The sequence below is a fragment of the Rhamphochromis sp. 'chilingali' genome (assembly GCF_963969265.1).
Source record: "Rhamphochromis sp. 'chilingali' genome assembly, chromosome: 14".
Classification (NCBI taxonomy): domain Eukaryota; kingdom Metazoa; phylum Chordata; class Actinopteri; order Cichliformes; family Cichlidae; genus Rhamphochromis; species Rhamphochromis sp. 'chilingali'.
In genome coordinates, this window is record NC_137941.1 from 20,874,663 (window position 1) to 20,893,096 (window position 18,434).

The 18,434-nt window shown below is 41.5% G+C and overlaps 2 protein-coding genes across 5 annotated transcripts; both read left to right on the forward strand.

Annotated features, from left to right (window-relative positions):
- On the forward strand, nt 1-10,488 carry piga (phosphatidylinositol glycan anchor biosynthesis, class A). Of its 4 annotated transcripts, XM_080903634.1 has the most exons (8): nt 1-123; nt 1,294-1,776; nt 1,853-1,967; nt 2,046-2,123; nt 4,602-4,734; nt 5,074-5,206; nt 8,849-9,055; nt 9,887-10,488. In XM_080903634.1, exons 2-8 carry the CDS (start codon nt 1,330-1,332, stop codon nt 10,127-10,129), a joined length of 1,356 nt encoding a protein of 451 aa, XP_080759760.1. In that variant the 5' UTR covers nt 1-123; nt 1,294-1,329; the 3' UTR covers nt 10,130-10,488. The 4 variants fall into 4 exon arrangements, with proteins under 4 accessions (XP_080759760.1, XP_080759758.1, XP_080759759.1 ...); XM_080903632.1 differs by having other exon boundaries at nt 1,853-2,123; XM_080903635.1 differs by having other exon boundaries at nt 43-123; nt 1,557-1,776; nt 1,853-2,123; nt 9,887-10,487.
- Nucleotides 10,489-11,151: 663 nt separating this feature from the next.
- Nucleotides 11,152-17,928, forward strand: asb11 (ankyrin repeat and SOCS box containing 11). The gene is made up of 7 exons (XM_080902831.1): nt 11,152-11,371; nt 13,490-13,569; nt 13,671-13,778; nt 15,542-15,692; nt 15,774-15,908; nt 16,833-17,021; nt 17,239-17,928. Exons 1-7 carry the CDS (start codon nt 11,275-11,277, stop codon nt 17,361-17,363), a joined length of 885 nt encoding a protein of 294 aa, XP_080758957.1. The 5' UTR covers nt 11,152-11,274; the 3' UTR covers nt 17,364-17,928.
- Nucleotides 17,929-18,434: the final 506 nt, after the last annotated feature.

The following is an 18,434-nucleotide window of genomic DNA, read 5'->3' on the forward strand; positions in this document are numbered from 1 at the left end:
TCAGCTACCACGTTCCCAGTGACGTAGAAAACACCAGGAAGTAACAGGCGGCTAAGTGGCTAGCTCGGGGCTAGCATGTAGAAATGAAATCAAATCTGGAAAAAGACTGACTTTCCACCCACGGTAAGGCAGGTTGGACTGTGAAAGCGGTTCGCTGCGATGCTTGTTAAGGTTAAATGCGAAGAGGTGTTTGTCTCCATGACGTTTATACATAATGCGAACAAGTGTAAAGCCTAAATGCACTGGAGCTTAGAGGAGTTTGCTACCTCACATCAGCAAATCCGTTCAAGTGTTTTATTTCGGTTTGTGTTAATGGGTAGAAGTAGGGAACTTATAGACATGGCAGTACTCTCGGTTTGGGGTTGTCTGTGAGCTGATATCGAACCTCCACACACTGTGCAAACATGTATGTGATGATATGGATACAAGCCTATTCAGACTGCGCTGCAAAGGTTACTTTGGATGACAATGACCAAGGCAAAGGGTCAAAAGGTTTCTTCTTTATTCCTACTTTTTAAATGTTAAATAAAATTGAACATCTCGGCTACAAATCGGCTGCAAAGTTTTAATGTGCGGCTTTGTTGACACTGTCAGAGAGGTGTCGACGTGTAGTGGTGAGATTTTTGTGTGTTTCTAATAAAAACAATGGAATCACATTTCAGGACAGGTGGACCCAGCAAAGTTTTCTGCCCTTACAAGTGTTTCCAAGGTGCAGGTAGAAGAGGATAAAAACTCAAGAAGTTAAAGCCACAGCAACACTTGCAGGTCAAAGACCAGTGTCAGAATGCCCATATTACTTTAGGCTTTGAACGTACCATGATTTTTAAAAAAATTATAAATATCAGTAGACTATACAATAGAATGCTTATAAAAAATATATTATCAATTGACCCCTCTATCCGTTTTCTTAACAACTTATCCAATTCAAGGTCACAGGACGCTGGTGCCCTTCATTGAGTGAGAATCTGGGTGCTCATGTAATAATATATCTATCGCCCTTTTTTTGTTAATATATTACTTTATAATACTTTTTTTCACCAACAATTCAGCTGATTCAGGTCAAATATATTTACTTTGAAAAATGATTAGCTTAAAAAGTCACTGATGGGAAGCCTCTTTTTTTTTCCCAGTATTTTTTTTAATTATTAATCCTTTATTTATCCAGGTAAAAATCTCATTGAGATTCAAATCTCCTTTCCAAGACTTGGCATCATGGCAGCAAAAGTCAAAACCCATACAACACATAATCCATTAGAATTATACTTATTGTTAACTATTAACTATTTCTTTAAGCACTGATCAAGTACAGAGACACTCAAGAAGCATACCATGGGTCAGCGCCGGAAAGTGGCAGCAGGGAATAACCCTTCATCTCAGAGAAACTCTGGAGTTTCTGCACAGGCTGCCAGAGTCCACAGCAGGAAGCACAACATCTGCATGGTGTCTGACTTTTTCTATCCAAACATGGGAGGAGTAGAAAGTCACATTTACCAACTCTCCCAGTGCCTGATTGAAAAGGGGCACAAGGTGGTAATTGTCACTCACGCCTACGGCAGGAGGAAGGGTGTCCGGTACCTGACCAATGGCCTGAAGGTATACTACCTGCCCCTGCAAGTGATGTACAACCAGTCCACAGCCACCACCTGCTTCCACAGTCTCCCGCTGATGCGCTGTGTGTTTGTCAGGGAGCGCATCACCGTCGTGCATGCACACAGCTCCTTTTCTGCCATGGCCCATGATGCATTGTTCCACGCTAAGACCATGGGTCTTAACACAGTAGGTGATTCAGGTAATTTCCCGTGTTTCTAACATGATGCTGTTTAAATTGCTAAAGAGTGTTTGTCATTTGCAGGTTTTCACTGACCACTCGCTCTTTGGCTTTGCTGACCTCAGCTCTGTCCTGACCAACAAGCTCCTGACTGTGTCGCTGTGTGACACCAACCACATTGTGTGTGTGTCCTACACAAGTAAGGAGAACACAGTTCTACGCGCAGCACTCGACCCAGAGATAGTGTCCGTTATTCCCAACGCTGTCGATCCTACAGACTTCACACCAGACCCCTCCCAGCGACAAGATGACAGGATCACAATTGTTGTCATCAGCCGTCTCGTCTATCGGAAAGGTACTGAGAAATTTGTTTTAGACGCTGTTGCATCTACTTGAAGCAGCAAGGTGCTATGCTGAATAGGTCACAGTCCTTTGTTCAGGCCCTCACCCTAAAACAAGTAAAAAACACATTTTTGCTATAAATTCAGTTAATTTTAGTTCGTTTTGTGAACACTCATTACAGTTTTAGTTAGTTTTCCTTTTTTTCTTTTTCTTTTTATTTCCGTTAACGAAAATGTTTTTTCACTTCTAGTTTTCGTTATTTCGTTAGTTTTCGTTAACGATAATAACCTTGGAGCCACCCAACTTTATTTTTCAAGTAGCTTAAAACTTAGGATATCTTGGTATGGTGTGTAGTGTGTCCTTACATTTGAGGAAACTGGAGAAGTGGAGGACAAAAGAATAAGTGACAGTCTTTAAAAATCTGTCTACAGCAGATGAAGAGTACCTGAAAGTGATGTGCTTAAGAAACAGGAAAAAATCCAACAGATCTGATACAGTAAGAGAGAGATGCACCTGGACCATCAGCTGATCCATGTACCTACCATTCACTGAAAACTTATCAAAAATAATGTCAGTGGAAGAGTACCAAATTACACAAGAACTGGACTGCAAATGAGTGTCAGCAGCTCTTATGGGTGAAGGATCCAAATTTGACATTTTTAGTTAAAATCATTGTTATTATGTGTGAAGACGATCGTGGCTCAAGAGTTGGGAGGTCGCCTTGTTATCGGAAGGTTGCCGGTTCGAGCCCCGGCTTGGACAGTCTCGGTCGTTGTGTCCTTGGGCAAGACACTTCACCCATTGCCTACTGGTGGTGGTCAGAGGGCCCGGTGGCGCCAGTGTCCGGCAGCCTCGCCTCTGTCAGTGCGCCCCAGGGTGGCTGTGGCTACAATGTAGCTTGCCATCACCAGTGTGTGAATGTGTGTGTGAATGGGTGGATGACTGGATATGTAAAGCGCTTTGGGGTCCTTAGGGACTAGTAAAGCGCTATATAAATACAGGCCATTTACCATTTACCAAGACGGGCAGGAGAGAGAAACAGTCATTTGTAAAACATGCTGGAAGCTCTGCTAGTTCAGGAAAAGCATCCCTGGAAAGAAAAATGTGCAATCAAACCTGGGCTTAAAGGGCACAGTATATGTAGCTCTGTTTCACTTAATAGTTTTAGAGCTACAGAAATAAAAATTCAAGTGGGGTTCCTCAAGGATCAGTTCTCGGTCCATTACTCTTTAATTCTTAGTGCTCCCACTTGGCACTTTCATAAAAAATCATAATACATCCTGTCAGTCTTGCATAGATGATACAGTTGCTCCTATCATTTACTTCTGTTCATAAACCAGTGAGCTTCGTTGATGACATTAACTTCTGGATTTCTCAAAATGTTTTAGAACTGAACAGAGACGAATCAGAATCAGGCTGCAGATGTGGCCGCGCCAAAAAGAAAACAGTGAAAGTATACACGTCAGGGACAAGGGGAGGAAAAAAAAGAACTCTACTCAAACTGGGCTCCTTACTGGGAGACCAGTTTGAGGACAGTAAAAAAACACCAGCACAAAAAAGCACATGAATATTCACATCTTACACCATGTAAAAGGACGTGACATGCAACGGGGGAGGGTATGGGGTAAGGAATGATCCGGTGCAGACAGCAGTCGTCTTGTCCTGCAGTCGCTGGACAGACCTGCTGTCTACATCAGGTGGGTAGCAAGCATCTGGGGTGTCTGGAATGGTGTAGGGTAATGAGTGTACATCTGTGTCAGTGTACGTGTGTGTGTGTGTGTGTGTGCGTATCCTGTGTTCACCCGCTTAAGCAAAAGTCAACAGTCTAAACACAGTCCCGTCATCAGGGAAGAATTTGTTGTTCCGGAGCGGCATGAGTGAGCCAGATGGTTGTTTGGGTTAATGTGAACAACTGCATCCAATTTTAATGCAGAATTACCTGAAAAATCCTTTTATTGGTTCATAAAACTCACACTGGTTTGGCCTCCCAGTGCAATAAGTTACACTACACCTAGACCTCTCAGGTTATCAGGCGTAGATCTTTTAACTGTTCTCAGAAGAAGATCAAAGCATGCCAAGAAAACTTACCATTACTGTAGATGTGTTCTTTGGAACAAGGTGCCTGCTGACCCAAGATGGCTTGCATCTGTGCCGACAAACAAAAGCACGGGCTTATTGTGTGTGTGTGTGTGTGTGTGTGTGTGTGTGTGTGTGTGTGTGTGTGTGTGTGTGTGTGTGTGTGTGTGTGAGAGTGAGAAACTTGGACTTTATCTCTTTGTAAAGTTTGTTGTTTTCACTGTCTTAAGACATTATAGACTTACTCTTATTTTGATGTATTTACCTTCTATGTTAAGAACCTCAAGGTTACATGTAATGAAATGTACTATGTAACTAAAATAGCCATTGCCTTTGCTTTCCATATGAAGTTCAGTAGAGAACTGCATCACTCTAATAGTGGAAGGAAGTCTTCACTTTCTTTCCTTCTTTGCAGGAATTGATCTTCTTGGTGGAATAATCCCGGAGCTTTGTCTCAAACATCCTTACCTCCACTTCCTGATTGGCGGAGAGGGACCAAAGAGAATTGTTCTGGAGGAAGTGAGGGAGAAATACCAACTACATGACAGGTACTGCTGGATGCGCTTATTTCCTGAGATAATGATGTCGGCATCTTTCAGGATCTATTAAAGCATGTCTAAGTATTTGTATATTAAATCGTGTCTGTGTTACAGCTTTAGTTTACTTTTCTTACCACAGGAGCAAATCTCATATAAAGAAACTTTCTGTAGTATATTGAAGAACCAACACTGTTATAGAATTTAATTAACTGGAATTTACTGCCATTGTTTTGTGTTTCCTTTACGTTTATTCAACACCTGGAAATGATTGTAGATTAGTAGATAAACCCAGGGTCAATCACTGGGTTCCTGAGTAAAGGTGCTACCACTGTGTTTTGATCTGCACAGGGTACGTCTGCTGGGCGCTCTGGAGCACAAAGATGTGCGTGGGGTTTTGGTTCAAGGCCACATCTTCCTCAACACGTCGCTCACTGAAGCGTTCTGCATGGCCATTGTGGAAGGAGCCAGCTGTGGACTGCAGGTTTGCTGCAGTTTCTGTTCCTCCAGCCATAAACCACGTTAAGTTCCACTGTGATGGGGTTAGCTGCTGTCTGACAGATCTGTCATTGATACACAAGGTCAATGATATGAAGTCCGGTAGCAGTGACTCTCGGTGTCAGGATTTCCTTATTTCACTTTAAGTGAAACAGCTTTTTTGAGATAAACACACCAAACATTTGAGAATATTTCTTTAATACAAATGGGAGAGGGCACATCTTGCTGCTACAAACATGCCACAACCTGAAGGATGGTTTAACCAGATTAGCTACATGATGTTATTAGATTGTGGGGGTAAACTTGTACATGCTTGTCATTACATGGTGCAATATTTCCCTCTAGCTTTATCATAGTATCAATTTTAACATCTTGTTTACTTACCATTTAGCGTGCCAATCTCTTAAGATAATGACATCTTCTGATGCACAACCAGTCATTTTATTGGAAACAGGCCAATATTTGACCTAAGTTGCCCCCAGTAGTCATCCGAGGGGCGACAGATCTAACACTGAATCTTTAGACCTTAAGCTCAGTTCATGTCACAAATCTAAGCAAAGAAAATGCAGATAAACTTTTAGTTTTTTATAGAATATATAATAATGTAATAATGAAAATTAGACTTTATCAAGACGAGGCACTTTCAGATCACAGAAGCAGCTCTGTGAAAGCCCATTCGGCCAAGCGGAGCCGGCACAACTCAGTTGAAGATGCTGAAGTGTTCTTGTGGCAGATTCGCCGTGGGCGTGTGCAGCTCATCTCATACCGCTGCTTAAAAAAAACTGAAGTACATGAGGGAGACATGGGAGAGGGAGGATAGACCTTTATGTAAGAGCGGCAAATGCCAGACAGCAGCTAACCGCATCACAGTGGAACTTAATGTGGTTTATCGCTGGAGGAACAGAAACTGGAAATGTCATTCTTGTTATTTCGTGACGTTAGACCTACAGATGGAAAAAAGTAACCTGAGAATCCATGAGAGAATCCTCTTACCTCCAGGTTATTTCCAAAAGAAATTACATTGGGAGCTTAATTTCTTTTGGGATGAAAATGCCTTCGAGCTAACAAACAGGCCCGTTTGTTATTCTTTCCTACTAGAGGGAATCCTCAGGTTTCATAACTATGGGGAAAAAAACGGGGAAACACACGCAGGTGGCATTTAATAACGTAATTTCTTCTTACTTTCTTAGTCAGACTGTATGATGAGTTATACCCTTTTCTGCAGATTCTTACACAGATATGCGTACAGAGATTACACAAAAAATAATTGCTTATGGGAAGACGCAATGAGTAACCACTCTTTATCTGTGATTTATTGGGACACGTAGGTTGGACATAAAGTTGAACATAAGTTGAACTGTGCCATAACACAGGGCAAGAAAGGAGACAAGCACAATGCAGCAACTTATAGTGTAAAGTGTGAATGCTGTTGGAAGAAGAAGACCAGACACCAGTGAGGGAGGATAAGAAGGACAGACGCAACAACATTGTCATCCCCTATGTAGCCGGTGTATCAGAAAAACTCAGGAGAGTTTTCTCCAAGCATGACATCCCAGTGCATTTCAGACCCAGCAACACGCTCAGACAGAAACTGGTTCACCCGAAAGACAAAACGCCAAAACACAGACTTAACAATGTGGTGTATGCTGTACAGTGCAGCGAGGAATGCCCAGACCTCTACATTGGAGAGACCAAACAGCCACTTCACAAGCGCATGGCACAACACAGAAGAGCCACCTCCACAGGACAAGACTCAGCAGTCCATCTGCATCTTAAGGATAAAGGACACTCTTTAGAGGGTGCCAATGTTCACATTTTGGACAGAGAGGACAGATGGTTTGAAAGAGGAGTGAAAGAAGCCATCTATGTCCACTGTGAGCGACCATCTTTGAACAGAGGCGGGGGTTTACGACACCAACTCTCTGCCATCTATAATCCATCATCATCATCATCATCAACTTTATTTATAAAGCACTTTAAAACAACCACAGCTGACACAAAGTGCTGTACATTGGAACTGTAAAATAAAATTACATGAGATATAAATAAAAAACAAATAAAAGAAGAGTGAAATCATTAATTAAATAACTACTGCATTAAAAAAGAAACTAAGTCTCACTGAGGTTAAAAGCCAAGGAATAAAAGTGGGTTTTAAGACGTGATTTAAAAGTGGAGATCCCTTCCCAGACGCCTTAACGCCCACTCACATCCTGGGCCATCTGATCTCAGGAATTCGCATGATAAGGTGGGGCCAGGTTTCACAATGAACACACCCGAAACTCTGGCTGATTGGGACCCACACCCAGTTTCACACCTTGGCTCAGGCGATTAGAGGATCATCAGGGGGTCCTTTTGTCCCTCTGTGGGGGGTTACTCCCACTAGGTTTATATCTGGGACTCTCCACCATTTGACCTTAGAACTGAAGAAGCCTCTCGGATGAGAGGTGAAACGTCTTCAAGCAACTTAAAGAAGTCCAGAGGCTTTTCTTTGCAAGCTCCTTTGACTACGATGACCTGGATGACTGAGAACCTTCACAGACAATGCTGTTGGATGTGTATATTTACAAAAATACCTATATACACATTTATCTTTAACACCTTGAGCTCAATCAATAATTAATCTATCAATAAAAATGTTTTTAAAGACAATTCAGTTTGTAAACATGGAATTCTTTACTCTAACTTTATTTTGTTAGTAATATTCCAGTAAAGTGGAGTTTATTTGGGAAGCTTTTGGATGTTGATTGCTGTCATATAAACTTACCAGACACTTTATTAGGTACACCTCGCAGGTACAGGGTTAGACACTGTTTTGCCTTCAGAACTGCCTAAATTCTTCATGGCACAGAAATGGATGGTGGACGTGCAGCTGTCATGATAGCATCACACAGCTGGACATCCACAACGGGAACCTCCCTTTTCTTCAAATCTCAAAGCTCAGTCCACTTGAGCTAATTGTGATGTTCAAGAAACCAGTTCGAGATGATTTGAGCTTTGTGATACTGTGTGTTATCCTACTGGAAGCACCCATGATAAGGTGGGCATGCTGTGGTCATGAAGTAATTGACATGATTACCAACAGTACTCAGTTAAGATCAGTGCTCAGCTGGTCCTCAGGGGCCAAGAAAATACCCCGACATTAGTCTGCACTGTTGATGCAAGGCAGGATAGAGGTTCTCTGACCTCTGACATCAACAAGGCATTTTCTCCCGGAGAACTCCAGAGCACGGAATATTTTCCTCTTTTTGGCTGATCAGATATTTGCTATAACAAGCAGCTGAACAGGTGTACCTAATAAAGTGGCTAGCATTTCATTTTCCATGACTCCTAATCTTTATAACTTTGTACATCTTTGACTGAAATTGTCACGTTACCATAGTGATATGAAAGTGGGTACACCCTGACATCACTGTTTGAGGTTCCAGGTACAGCAGAGCTTCCTTTTTCAGGTGTCCACAGAGCTGTGGTGCTAGTTTTAGCTTGAGGCCAAACACACACAGTGGAATTTTGCTAATAATCATTCCATGACATATTTTATACTTCAGGAAAACTTCTGTTTTTCTGTTCTCTCTTTTTTGCGTGTGTGTATGTGTTTTTCAGCATCTGTTTTTTGTCTCTGTTTTCTTAGGTGGTTAGCACTCGTGTGGGAGGCATTCCAGAGGTGTTACCTGAGGGTTTGATTACCCTGTGTGAACCCACCGTCCGTTCATTGTGCGCCGGTCTGGAAGCGGTCATCGCTCGGCAACGATTGGGCAACGTCCCGTCGCCTGCTTCCAATCACATGCGTGTGCGAAACCTCTACACCTGGAGGAATGTTGCGGAGAGGACCGAGAAAGTAGGTTCCCCAAAGACACCCACACTGGACCGTGTGCATGTAACAGCTTGTTTTACATTTTTGAAGAAAATGCTATCAAAGCATAACATTTTATTGTGGAAAATAAAAGACACAGGTGTGCCCTTTCATCACAAGGACATTTTCATAAATTGAAAACAGCAACTACTCTGAATCTTGATCAGATAACTCATTGGACGACTGCACCATCAGATAAGGCGTCCAGATTACCAGACTTTGCGTAAACATGTTTTCTCTAAACATTTCCCACAGTATCTGATTTCCAAAAAACTCTCTCTCTTGCATCATGCTTAGAAACTTGTGAGGTAAGAGATAAAAAGCTGAGGCACATCAAATTTATCTTGAGTGTCCTTTTTTTCTTTAATTGTACAACATGCTCAAACACATCTAACCTGGAGACGAGCTTTGCTCATTCATTATTTCTTACCTTTAAAAAAAAAAAAAAGCTAGCAGTGTGTTAAAGTGCACTCTGAAGTCAATGTCAGTTTGTAAGCAGAGCCCGGCCTGTGAAACATCGCGGCACATTCAGGTACAACCTGTGAACTCTCAAAACTTGTATTCAAATAGCCAGAAATGTTTTTAACATACAGAAGTTTCTGCAATCAGCCATTTTTTCTTCTTCTTTCACAGCATTTTTAAAAAATAAACACAGCAAAACAACAACAACAAAAGTCTATATCAGTATTTAGAATTTCTAAAACAAATCCAAATCTAATCCTAAAAAATGTATTCCAGTTTATGTCTAGGTGGTGGTTTTTACATGTTTAACTACTGAAGGACACTCAGGTGATCAATGTGTTTTTTCCCTGTCAGGTGTACGACAGGGTGGTCGGAGAGGAAGTTCTTCCCCTGGACAGACGGTTACGGAGGCTGAGGGCTCACTGCGGCCCCGTCGCTGGCTCCATCTTTGCGTTTGTGGCCGTGCTGGACTTCCTCTTCCTGCTGCTCCTGCAGTGGCTGATGCCTGATGGGGTCATGGATCTCGCCGTCGACGCCACAGGCCCTCAGCGACAGTGGAGACAGGAAAAGAGCCATAAAAATGAGGCTTACTCCTGATGTGCCACAGAGAGCAACAGAAACAGAAAGTTGATGACAGTGACCTCTCAGCACCTCTGCCTCTCTTCAAACTGCTTATATAAGTTTCCTATGTGATCTTCATGGTGCGGGCTAACATTTTGTTTACATTTACTCACCAAAAGGGAGTTGGTGGAAGAGACTTTTTTAAATAACTGGAATTTGTTGCACACCTTGCGAATTTATAAGCACTTTTTGAAAATGTAAAGATGACATTGAACAGAGAGGGTAAAGGGCTGGCTGCTTGTAAGCTCACAGGGAAACAAAGCTACTGTAACTTATCGAGAGACCTCAAAGTTTGTTTTTTAAATAAAATCCACTGTTTTGTGAAGCGTGTCAGAGCATGTTTGTTTATCATGAATGCCGTAGTGCAGCGGTGTACACGCTCCTACCTACTGCGGTACATTTGTGAATGAGGAAGCGTCTAAAAGTAGCTTTCATGATTGACACTCCTTTGAAACCTGCGAGCTTTTTTTTCTTCTTTTTTTTCTTTTCTTCAAATGATAAGTAAACTTTCAGAAAACCCAACGTGGGAACCAAAGTGTACTTTCTAATATATATGGCATGTGCTATGTTCTCACATGTAATTTTTGCAGATCCTGGAGAGGCATCAAACAAATATTTGTTTTGTAGATGAATCTGATTGTAAGGAAGAGTGCCAAAAAAAATCACACTTGTGAAAAAGGAGCTGATAAATAGGTGTCGCTCTTCAGGGTCAGCGACGGGGATTTGCAAGACAGAAACAAACATCATATCAAGAAGTTCAGCATGTGTTCAATGTTAAGACAACATGTTCCTGTTGGAGCTAGGGACTTTTTTTGTTAGTTTAAGGCATTTCATTTAGTTCATGTGGCAGTAATATATTTAAGGGTCTTATGGGGCTTGTCCTGGTCTGTGTGTCTTTAAGTGCTTTGTTGAAGACACCTCATGATCATTCTAGCAGCTATTGTAATGTAATGCATATACCGTTAACTCTGGCCATTCACTGGGGTGAGAGTGGGTGGAAGGTGGTAATGTGGGGGAGGTGACCAAGGGCCCAGATAAGAGAGTGAGGAAGGCCGGATTCAGGTTTGTGTATCTGGCTGGGTGAAGGAGGTGAAGGAATCTGCTGCTGTTTCGTTTTCACCATGGCTGCTGTGCAAACAGACGTTTCCCTGTGGTCGCAACCTTGGGAGAGGCCTTTGTCCATCTACGGAGGGTTGGTGTGTAACTCGCTGATGGCCGGTGAGTTTAATGTCTGTATGGTTTTTTTGCATCAGTGTTTCCAGGCCTAAAAGCTGTCCATGTGAAGTCTGATGCTGCTGTAGACAATAAAATCTGGGATGAAACCGGTTTAGCATTTTAGGGTTGGGGGTCATGTTGAGAAACCAGAAGTCATAGCTGGACTGGCTAGCTGGATCAGTCCAGGCAGTCCAGGTGGACCGATGGTAATTTTTGGTTTAAATGGGCCGATGTTTTGTTGTTGTTGTCTCCCCCCCCCCCCTAACCGTGTAAACAGTGACAGGTGGCGGATTGGATAGATGCTGGCAGACGTGTAAAAATAGCTCAATTGTTTGGTAGTGGCTATGGTGGAGCTTTCACAGATTCAGTAAAATTGGCAAGTGGTGGAAGCCAGCAGGTGGATGGGGGGAAGGGGAGGCGGAGGTGGAGTGACCCAAGGCGGCTGTCAGGTGAAATGAGCTTCAGGTAAGAAGTTATGACCTGCAGTCTGTCTGGGTCAGATATAAACCAAGTTTAGGTGCAGTTTATTTTTGTTGTGCTAACTTTTTACAGTCAGTGACGATAACTCGTACTGTGTACTAGCTAGCATGACGGAGTTTCTATACAGTTGGGTGGGTGCTATGATGTTACTGATAGTGAACTTTATTTTATTCAAGGTTAGTTAGTAGAGTTGCCTACCGTCCTGTAAAAAAACGGAATCCTCTGGTATTCAGAGTTTGTATTGAGCTGAAAATAAACGCGATTTGTCCCGTACTTCAGCTACAATAAAAAAAGAGCCGCCTCTTCTTCTCTCATTCTCCCCCTCCCTCTCTCTCCTGCTGCTACTTCAATCATGAAACTGATCAATGATCAGCTGATCGGCTTTTCTCTCTTGCTTGTTTATCTCCCGCTTTGCGCCAGAAAGAGGAAACTAGCGGGGGTCGCGTTAAACAGCAGAAGCGCCTTTAAACTTGATCAGCTGTTGTTAGAATTTATTTAATATCACTTTCTAGTATCAGCTGATGTTTGTTGGAGCCACAGCAGTAAAAGCTGCTGGTCATGATGTCGGTTTGGTTATCTGGTGAGAGGGAAACATGAAGATGAAACCAGGAGATGTCCTTACTGAATCATCAGAGCTGTCAACAGGTTTACCTTTTAGGTGACATGAATGGGTTGAAGGAAAGCTATGAACTGTTTCTGAGAGACAAATAACACCAGGATCCTTTTTTTTTATGTAGCTGACAGCTGGTAACTGTGCAGGGGCTTTTGCCATGGGGCCAGGTAGGGCATTAACAGGGAAAGGGGGGCACAAAGAAATACTTTTCTTTGTTATTCTCATTTATAATTTCTAGCTTTTAACAAATAATTATCCGAATCTTACAACCAAAGTTTTCATCTGATGTCAAATTTATAGAAATCCATTATTGTACGCAGTAAGTTTTTTTTCAGGGTCCCAACACAATTTCCTCAGAAGAAAGTACTGTACATGATGCCAATATTTTCCCACATTTTCTAGATACTGTACTAGTACTTTGTGTAAAATGCCATCAAAAAGTCAGTTAAGTTTTATTCTTTCTCACTTGTCTTTCTGTCTCCTTTCACTTTTAAAAGGTTGCCATGTTAGAAAGAATATTTTGCCCTGCCATGCTGTTTATTGATGTGGTAAATAAATAGTTTATGAAAATATCACTAAATCTGTCATTTATTATTTTTAATATTCAGTAATGGTCATGTCTCACCTCTAGTCTTCTCTGTCTTAATTTCAGGTTTCCACCATATGTTGTAGATAGTTCAGGAAGTTAACTCAACCAAGCAGTCTTTGGGTTTCGGCTAAGTACTGTTTAGAATACCAGAATAAGGAGGATGGTGTAGGTTTAAGTTTATTAGATTGATACATATATACCAACAAGACTGTGTACATCACTGTCACAACAACGTTTGTTTTCATTCAAAGGCTTTATGGTTTTTCCTATAATACCTGGTGGGCCGGTCTCTAGTCAAAATGCCTGGGCTGATTTTTTTTTTTTTGTCCCAGTCCAGCCCTGCCAGAAGTGTGTATGTATGTGGATGAGGTTACAGTGGTCTTGGTCTTTGTGCTTTCTGAATGTGGAAACATAACTAATTTGATTCTCTGTGTCTCAGACTTCTGGTCTGACAGAACTCCGCTCCATGAAGCGGCCTTTCAGGGCAGACTCCTCCACCTCAGGGCCCTTATCGCTCAGGTAATCTTAAATCTTGATTTGTACGTCGAGTACTTACAGTCTACAACCCGAAGACTTCTTGAAAAGAAGTCAAATGAAAATCCTCTGATCTCTCCCTGCAGGGCTTCCATGTTGACACAGTCACCATGGACGGGGTCACGCCACTCCACGAGGCTTGCCTCGGGGCTCGTTACGCTTGTGCCAAGTTTCTTCTGGATAATGGAGCAAATGTAAGAAGGAACAGATACATTTTTCTGTCATCAAAGAAACCCACAAGTTTTATTTTGCTTATCCTTTTTGAACTTGATGCTTGATGGAGATTATAGATCATTTGGCTATTGCCCAAAACAAATGTGAGGCCAGGCATACATTTGATTTATGTGACGTGAGATAATTAGGTCATCGCTCACTCTTGGTATTTCTTTCTTAGACAAACAAAGACTTGGAAAATGATTCTGTTTAACTTGTCTAGCATTAAGGTTTCATCAAAAGGAAAAACCCACAGAAGTATAAGAACGTCATATCGTAAACCCTCCTTTGTTGTGCTAGCATGGTCTCAAACACGTTTCAGAACCTCAAAACTTTGAAATTATGTACAGATGCACCCTAAAGAGGTTACAGAAAAGGCTACATTTTTAAAAAATATATTAAATTAAGAGCATTTGGGTTGGAATGCAGGCATTTAAAGTCTTTTTTTCCAAATAAAGATTATTTTTGCACTCATAAGATGAATTACTTTATCTGATATTTTGTATTTAGTGATAAGAATTTATGTACAGTCTCATTGCTTTGATCATACATGAAAGTGGATCCCTTCACTTTTGGTTTGAAAAGTATTTGATGGATTGAAACTCAATCCTAAACTTCACATACACTAATAAAACACTGGGGGTTGGGGGACTCTAACAATTCGTTTTATCATTGTTAAGTTGATATAAAAGACTTTGGCTTGTGTCACAAGAGAGCAAACCCAGCAAATGGACTTTAGGCCTTCATGTATTAAAAACAACCCCTATATTTAAAATTATATTAGCTTGTCCAGCTAAATAATCAGAATATTAGTGAGGGCTTATGTGTAAGTGCCCCAATAACCTCATGGATGGATGGATGTTATAAAAATGGCTGTAATTTTTAAATAGTTAATGCAGTTCTTTTGGTAAACCAATTAATTTACAGCTGAAAAAATCTGCACCTCAGTTGCTTGATTTGATTGGTTTGAGCATCGTACTCACTTTCCTGTAAATTTCACTACAGGATGCCTGAAATTGTGCAGTTCAAAAAGAGCTGAGCTCATTTGCGAACTCACAGATTCTCCCGCTTTAACACAGATTTTTGTTTTCACACGTTTTAAACCACATCTGGTGTTGTTGCTGAAGAGTTTAGATTTTACTGGAGAAAGGTCAGAGCTGAAATCTGCATGCAAAGAGGCCTTCAGTTGTTGGTTGTCTCGTGTGTTTGCTCTGTTTGAGCATTTGTGTATGTTTGTGTCACTGTTACGTTTCGGTGTTGTCAGTGTGTTGTTTTTGGCGTGACTGTTATGTGTTTCCTGTTTACTTTGAAAGTCTGTGTTATCTTAGTGTTTTCAGGTTACGTTTCCCTGTCTCGTCAGTTCTAATTTGCCCCAGCTGTGTTTCCCTCCTGTTGTCCATTTTCCTGATTGCTCCCTCTATGTATTTAAGCCCTGTGTTTCAGTGTGTCATGTTCGCGATCTCCCCCGTGTTGTAAATAGTTTGGTGTTTTGTTGTAAATAAATAGTTTGTTGTAAATAGCTGTAAATAGATTTGTCGATACTTTCGTTTTGGGATTTTGGTGGTGAGCTTTAGTGGGGTTTTTTTGTGTGGTTTTTTTTTTTTTTTTTTTTTCTTTATTTTTACTTTTTTTCGTGTTGCACTCCGGTTGCCTAGGCCGGGGTGTAACAGTCACATGCATGAATAAATAAATGAGGTACACTCCGTTCTTTTGGATGCATTTCCTCACAAACATCATTCTCAAGGCAATGGCAGTGTCAACAGATGGCGCCACACCTCTCTTCAATTCCTGCAGCAGCGGGAGCGCTGCCTGCCTCAAGCTCATCCTGCAGCACAGTGCCTCCATCCACACCACCTACCAGCTGGCATCTCCAATCCATGAGGCTGCCAAGAAAGGTACACAAAGGTATCCATTTACAAGAAATTTCTGGTTATGAATGTGGACTACATGTCAGCATTTGTCATCTTCTCCTCCAGATCACAGAGAGTGCCTGGAGCTGCTGCTGGCCCGTGGAGCTCAGATTGATCTGGAGCTGCCTGACGTTGGGACGCCACTCTACTCTGCCTGCATGGCCCGGGCTGCAGCCTGCGTAGAGGTGCTGCTGTATTCAGGTAATATAAGTCAGGAATAATCACCAGTCACACCTTTGCTTTTTGTTTGTTTCAGTCATGAAAATTAAGGCACTTCAAGGCCCAGTCTGTATAATAGTCTGATGAAGTTTTTTTTAATGAAAAACTCCACTCTTTTAATTACACAAACCAGTCTATCAAACAGTTGTTTCAGCAAACACAGTAACAGCTCTTTTATTCGCTGTATACAGTTGTAAAAGAAAGAAAGAATCAGATTTAAAAAAAACAACTTCTTGATTCTTAAACTGAGTCAGAGGTGCAATGATTAGTTAATTATTTCATTTAGTGTTTTCTCAAACGAGAGGATTTCTTCCTTTGACATAACTTAGTTGTGAAGCTTTTCTTCTGTGCCGCCTTTCATCTTTGGGACTTAAATGCTCAAACTAGACTGCATATCTTCGAGTTTGGCTCTGCTTATCAGACAAACCGAGGCACTTGAAGGTGTCAGTTGACATTTAACACGTCTGTCTTGGATTTTGCACGTTTGAAACGATAATCGCCGAGCAAAGGTGAACCAACAGGACAGAACCGTTCGTTCCAGCCATATAATATTTAAATACAGCTGACATTTTTTGTTTCTGCTGGGCTCTGAGTTACTTTTAGTGGCACGCCCTGCAGTTCCTCTCTTTCGCTTTCCATCGAAGCAGAAACTCGGTGTCACAGTTCACATCAGCACACGTTTAAAAGCTTTTCTAATCAATCCAACCTGTCAGACGTAACAGCCAGTCTCAAAACTATTCAGAGCTGTGCTTTGGATTTATTTTTGAAAACTTTTTTATTAGTAGCTAATATATAACGACGTGCTGCTTTAACAATAAATCACTTACAACACACGGATGGGTTTTAATCAGAATTGTGTGATTTGCGTGCTGTTATGTGTTGAACTCTGTTTGCATGTTTGAGCAGGAGCAGATGTTCAGATCGGATGCGGGCCGGACAGTCCTCTGCATGCTGCAGTTTTGGGGGGAGGAGCTGACGTTGTGCATCTTCTCCTGGACTTTGGAGCTGATGGGTGTCGCAGGAACGCCGAGGCGAAGACTCCTCTTGATCTGTCGAAGCCAAACAGCTCAGTGAGAGCTGCACTGCTGAGCAGAGGTGTGTTATTGTCCTGTCATTATTTCATATTGTTATTATTGTTTTACATTGTTTCTTTTTAATGGTATTTTTATATTGTTAAGCACTTTGTGCAGCATCGTCTGTGTGGAAATGTCCTATATAAATAACTTTGACCTTGACCTTTGACCTTTTTGCACTTACATAGAGGACCCTCACTTCCTTTTATTAACAGCTGTGATCTGCCTCCTGTTCCCAGGTCCCTGCTCTCTGTCTCAGCTCTGTCGCTTACGTATTCGTCGAAGTCTCGGAAAGAGTCGTCTGCACAGGGCCTCGAGCCTCTTTGTCCCTCACAGTATCAAGGACTTCCTCCTCTACCAATGACACATCTCTGCCGTCCTTTGCTTTTTTTTTTTTTTTTTTTTTTTTTTTTTGCTTTGCCATTCAAGAAGAAAGGATAAAAGGCGTCCACATTCAGAGAGTTTTCATCCATAGCTTCATAATTCAGATGCTTTTAGTATTATAATAACAGCTTTCTGAGAACTGCTCAATGAAATCTTTTGGATACAAGGGAGGGACGCTTCAGGATAAGCTCTGTTCATCCTGCAGGGACTTTAATGTATCAGGTTTTTGTATTTTTGTACTTTCTTTTCAGCGCTCATGAATTTTACATGATTCCAAAGTGTTTTTAAAGTTGAACATCGCCAATTTTACACATCAAAGTCTTTTATGTTTGGGAGTACTTGTGCATATATTAAAAATAAGTTGTATAAAAACTAGCTCCACAGGAAGCTTTGTGGATGTCATTTGAATAAGCATCAGCTGGGGGTGAAAACTGCAGATCAGACCTTTTTGTAGCTTTGTAGCAACCACAGACTGTGTGCCTATGAGTACAACACAGGAGAATTCACACCACTAATGTTAGAGAGTTGCATTCTGGGTAATGCAGGTGGCAAGTTTTGAAAAAAAACAAAAAACAAAATCTTATGTTAAAATTCTTTTTCTCATAAATGTTTCTAATGGTTTTGTAAACTTTGAATGTGGCCTGTTTTGTTCACATTTCTGTGTTTTTATTTGTGGAATCTTTCGTATTGCCGTTAGTACACGGGCCGAGGTGGTCATCACACATCGTCTCTCTGACATCACACAGAGTAAGACTGGGGTTTCTGAGCACCTCACAGGATGCTTTATAACTGCTTTAATTCTTCGTGATGCTGATTCAAAAAGGCGCCTGAAACATTCCTCATACAGTTTGGTCAGTGTTGATATGACAGCATCACACAGCTGCTGCTGATGCTTCGACTGCGCATCCATGACATAAGTCTTGCGTTACACCACATCCCATAGGTGCTCTGCTGGATTGCGATCTGGTGACTGTAGAAACTGTTTGGTCACAGTGAACCTGTTGTCATGTTCAAAAAACTAGTCTGAGATGATCTGAGCTTTGTGATATGG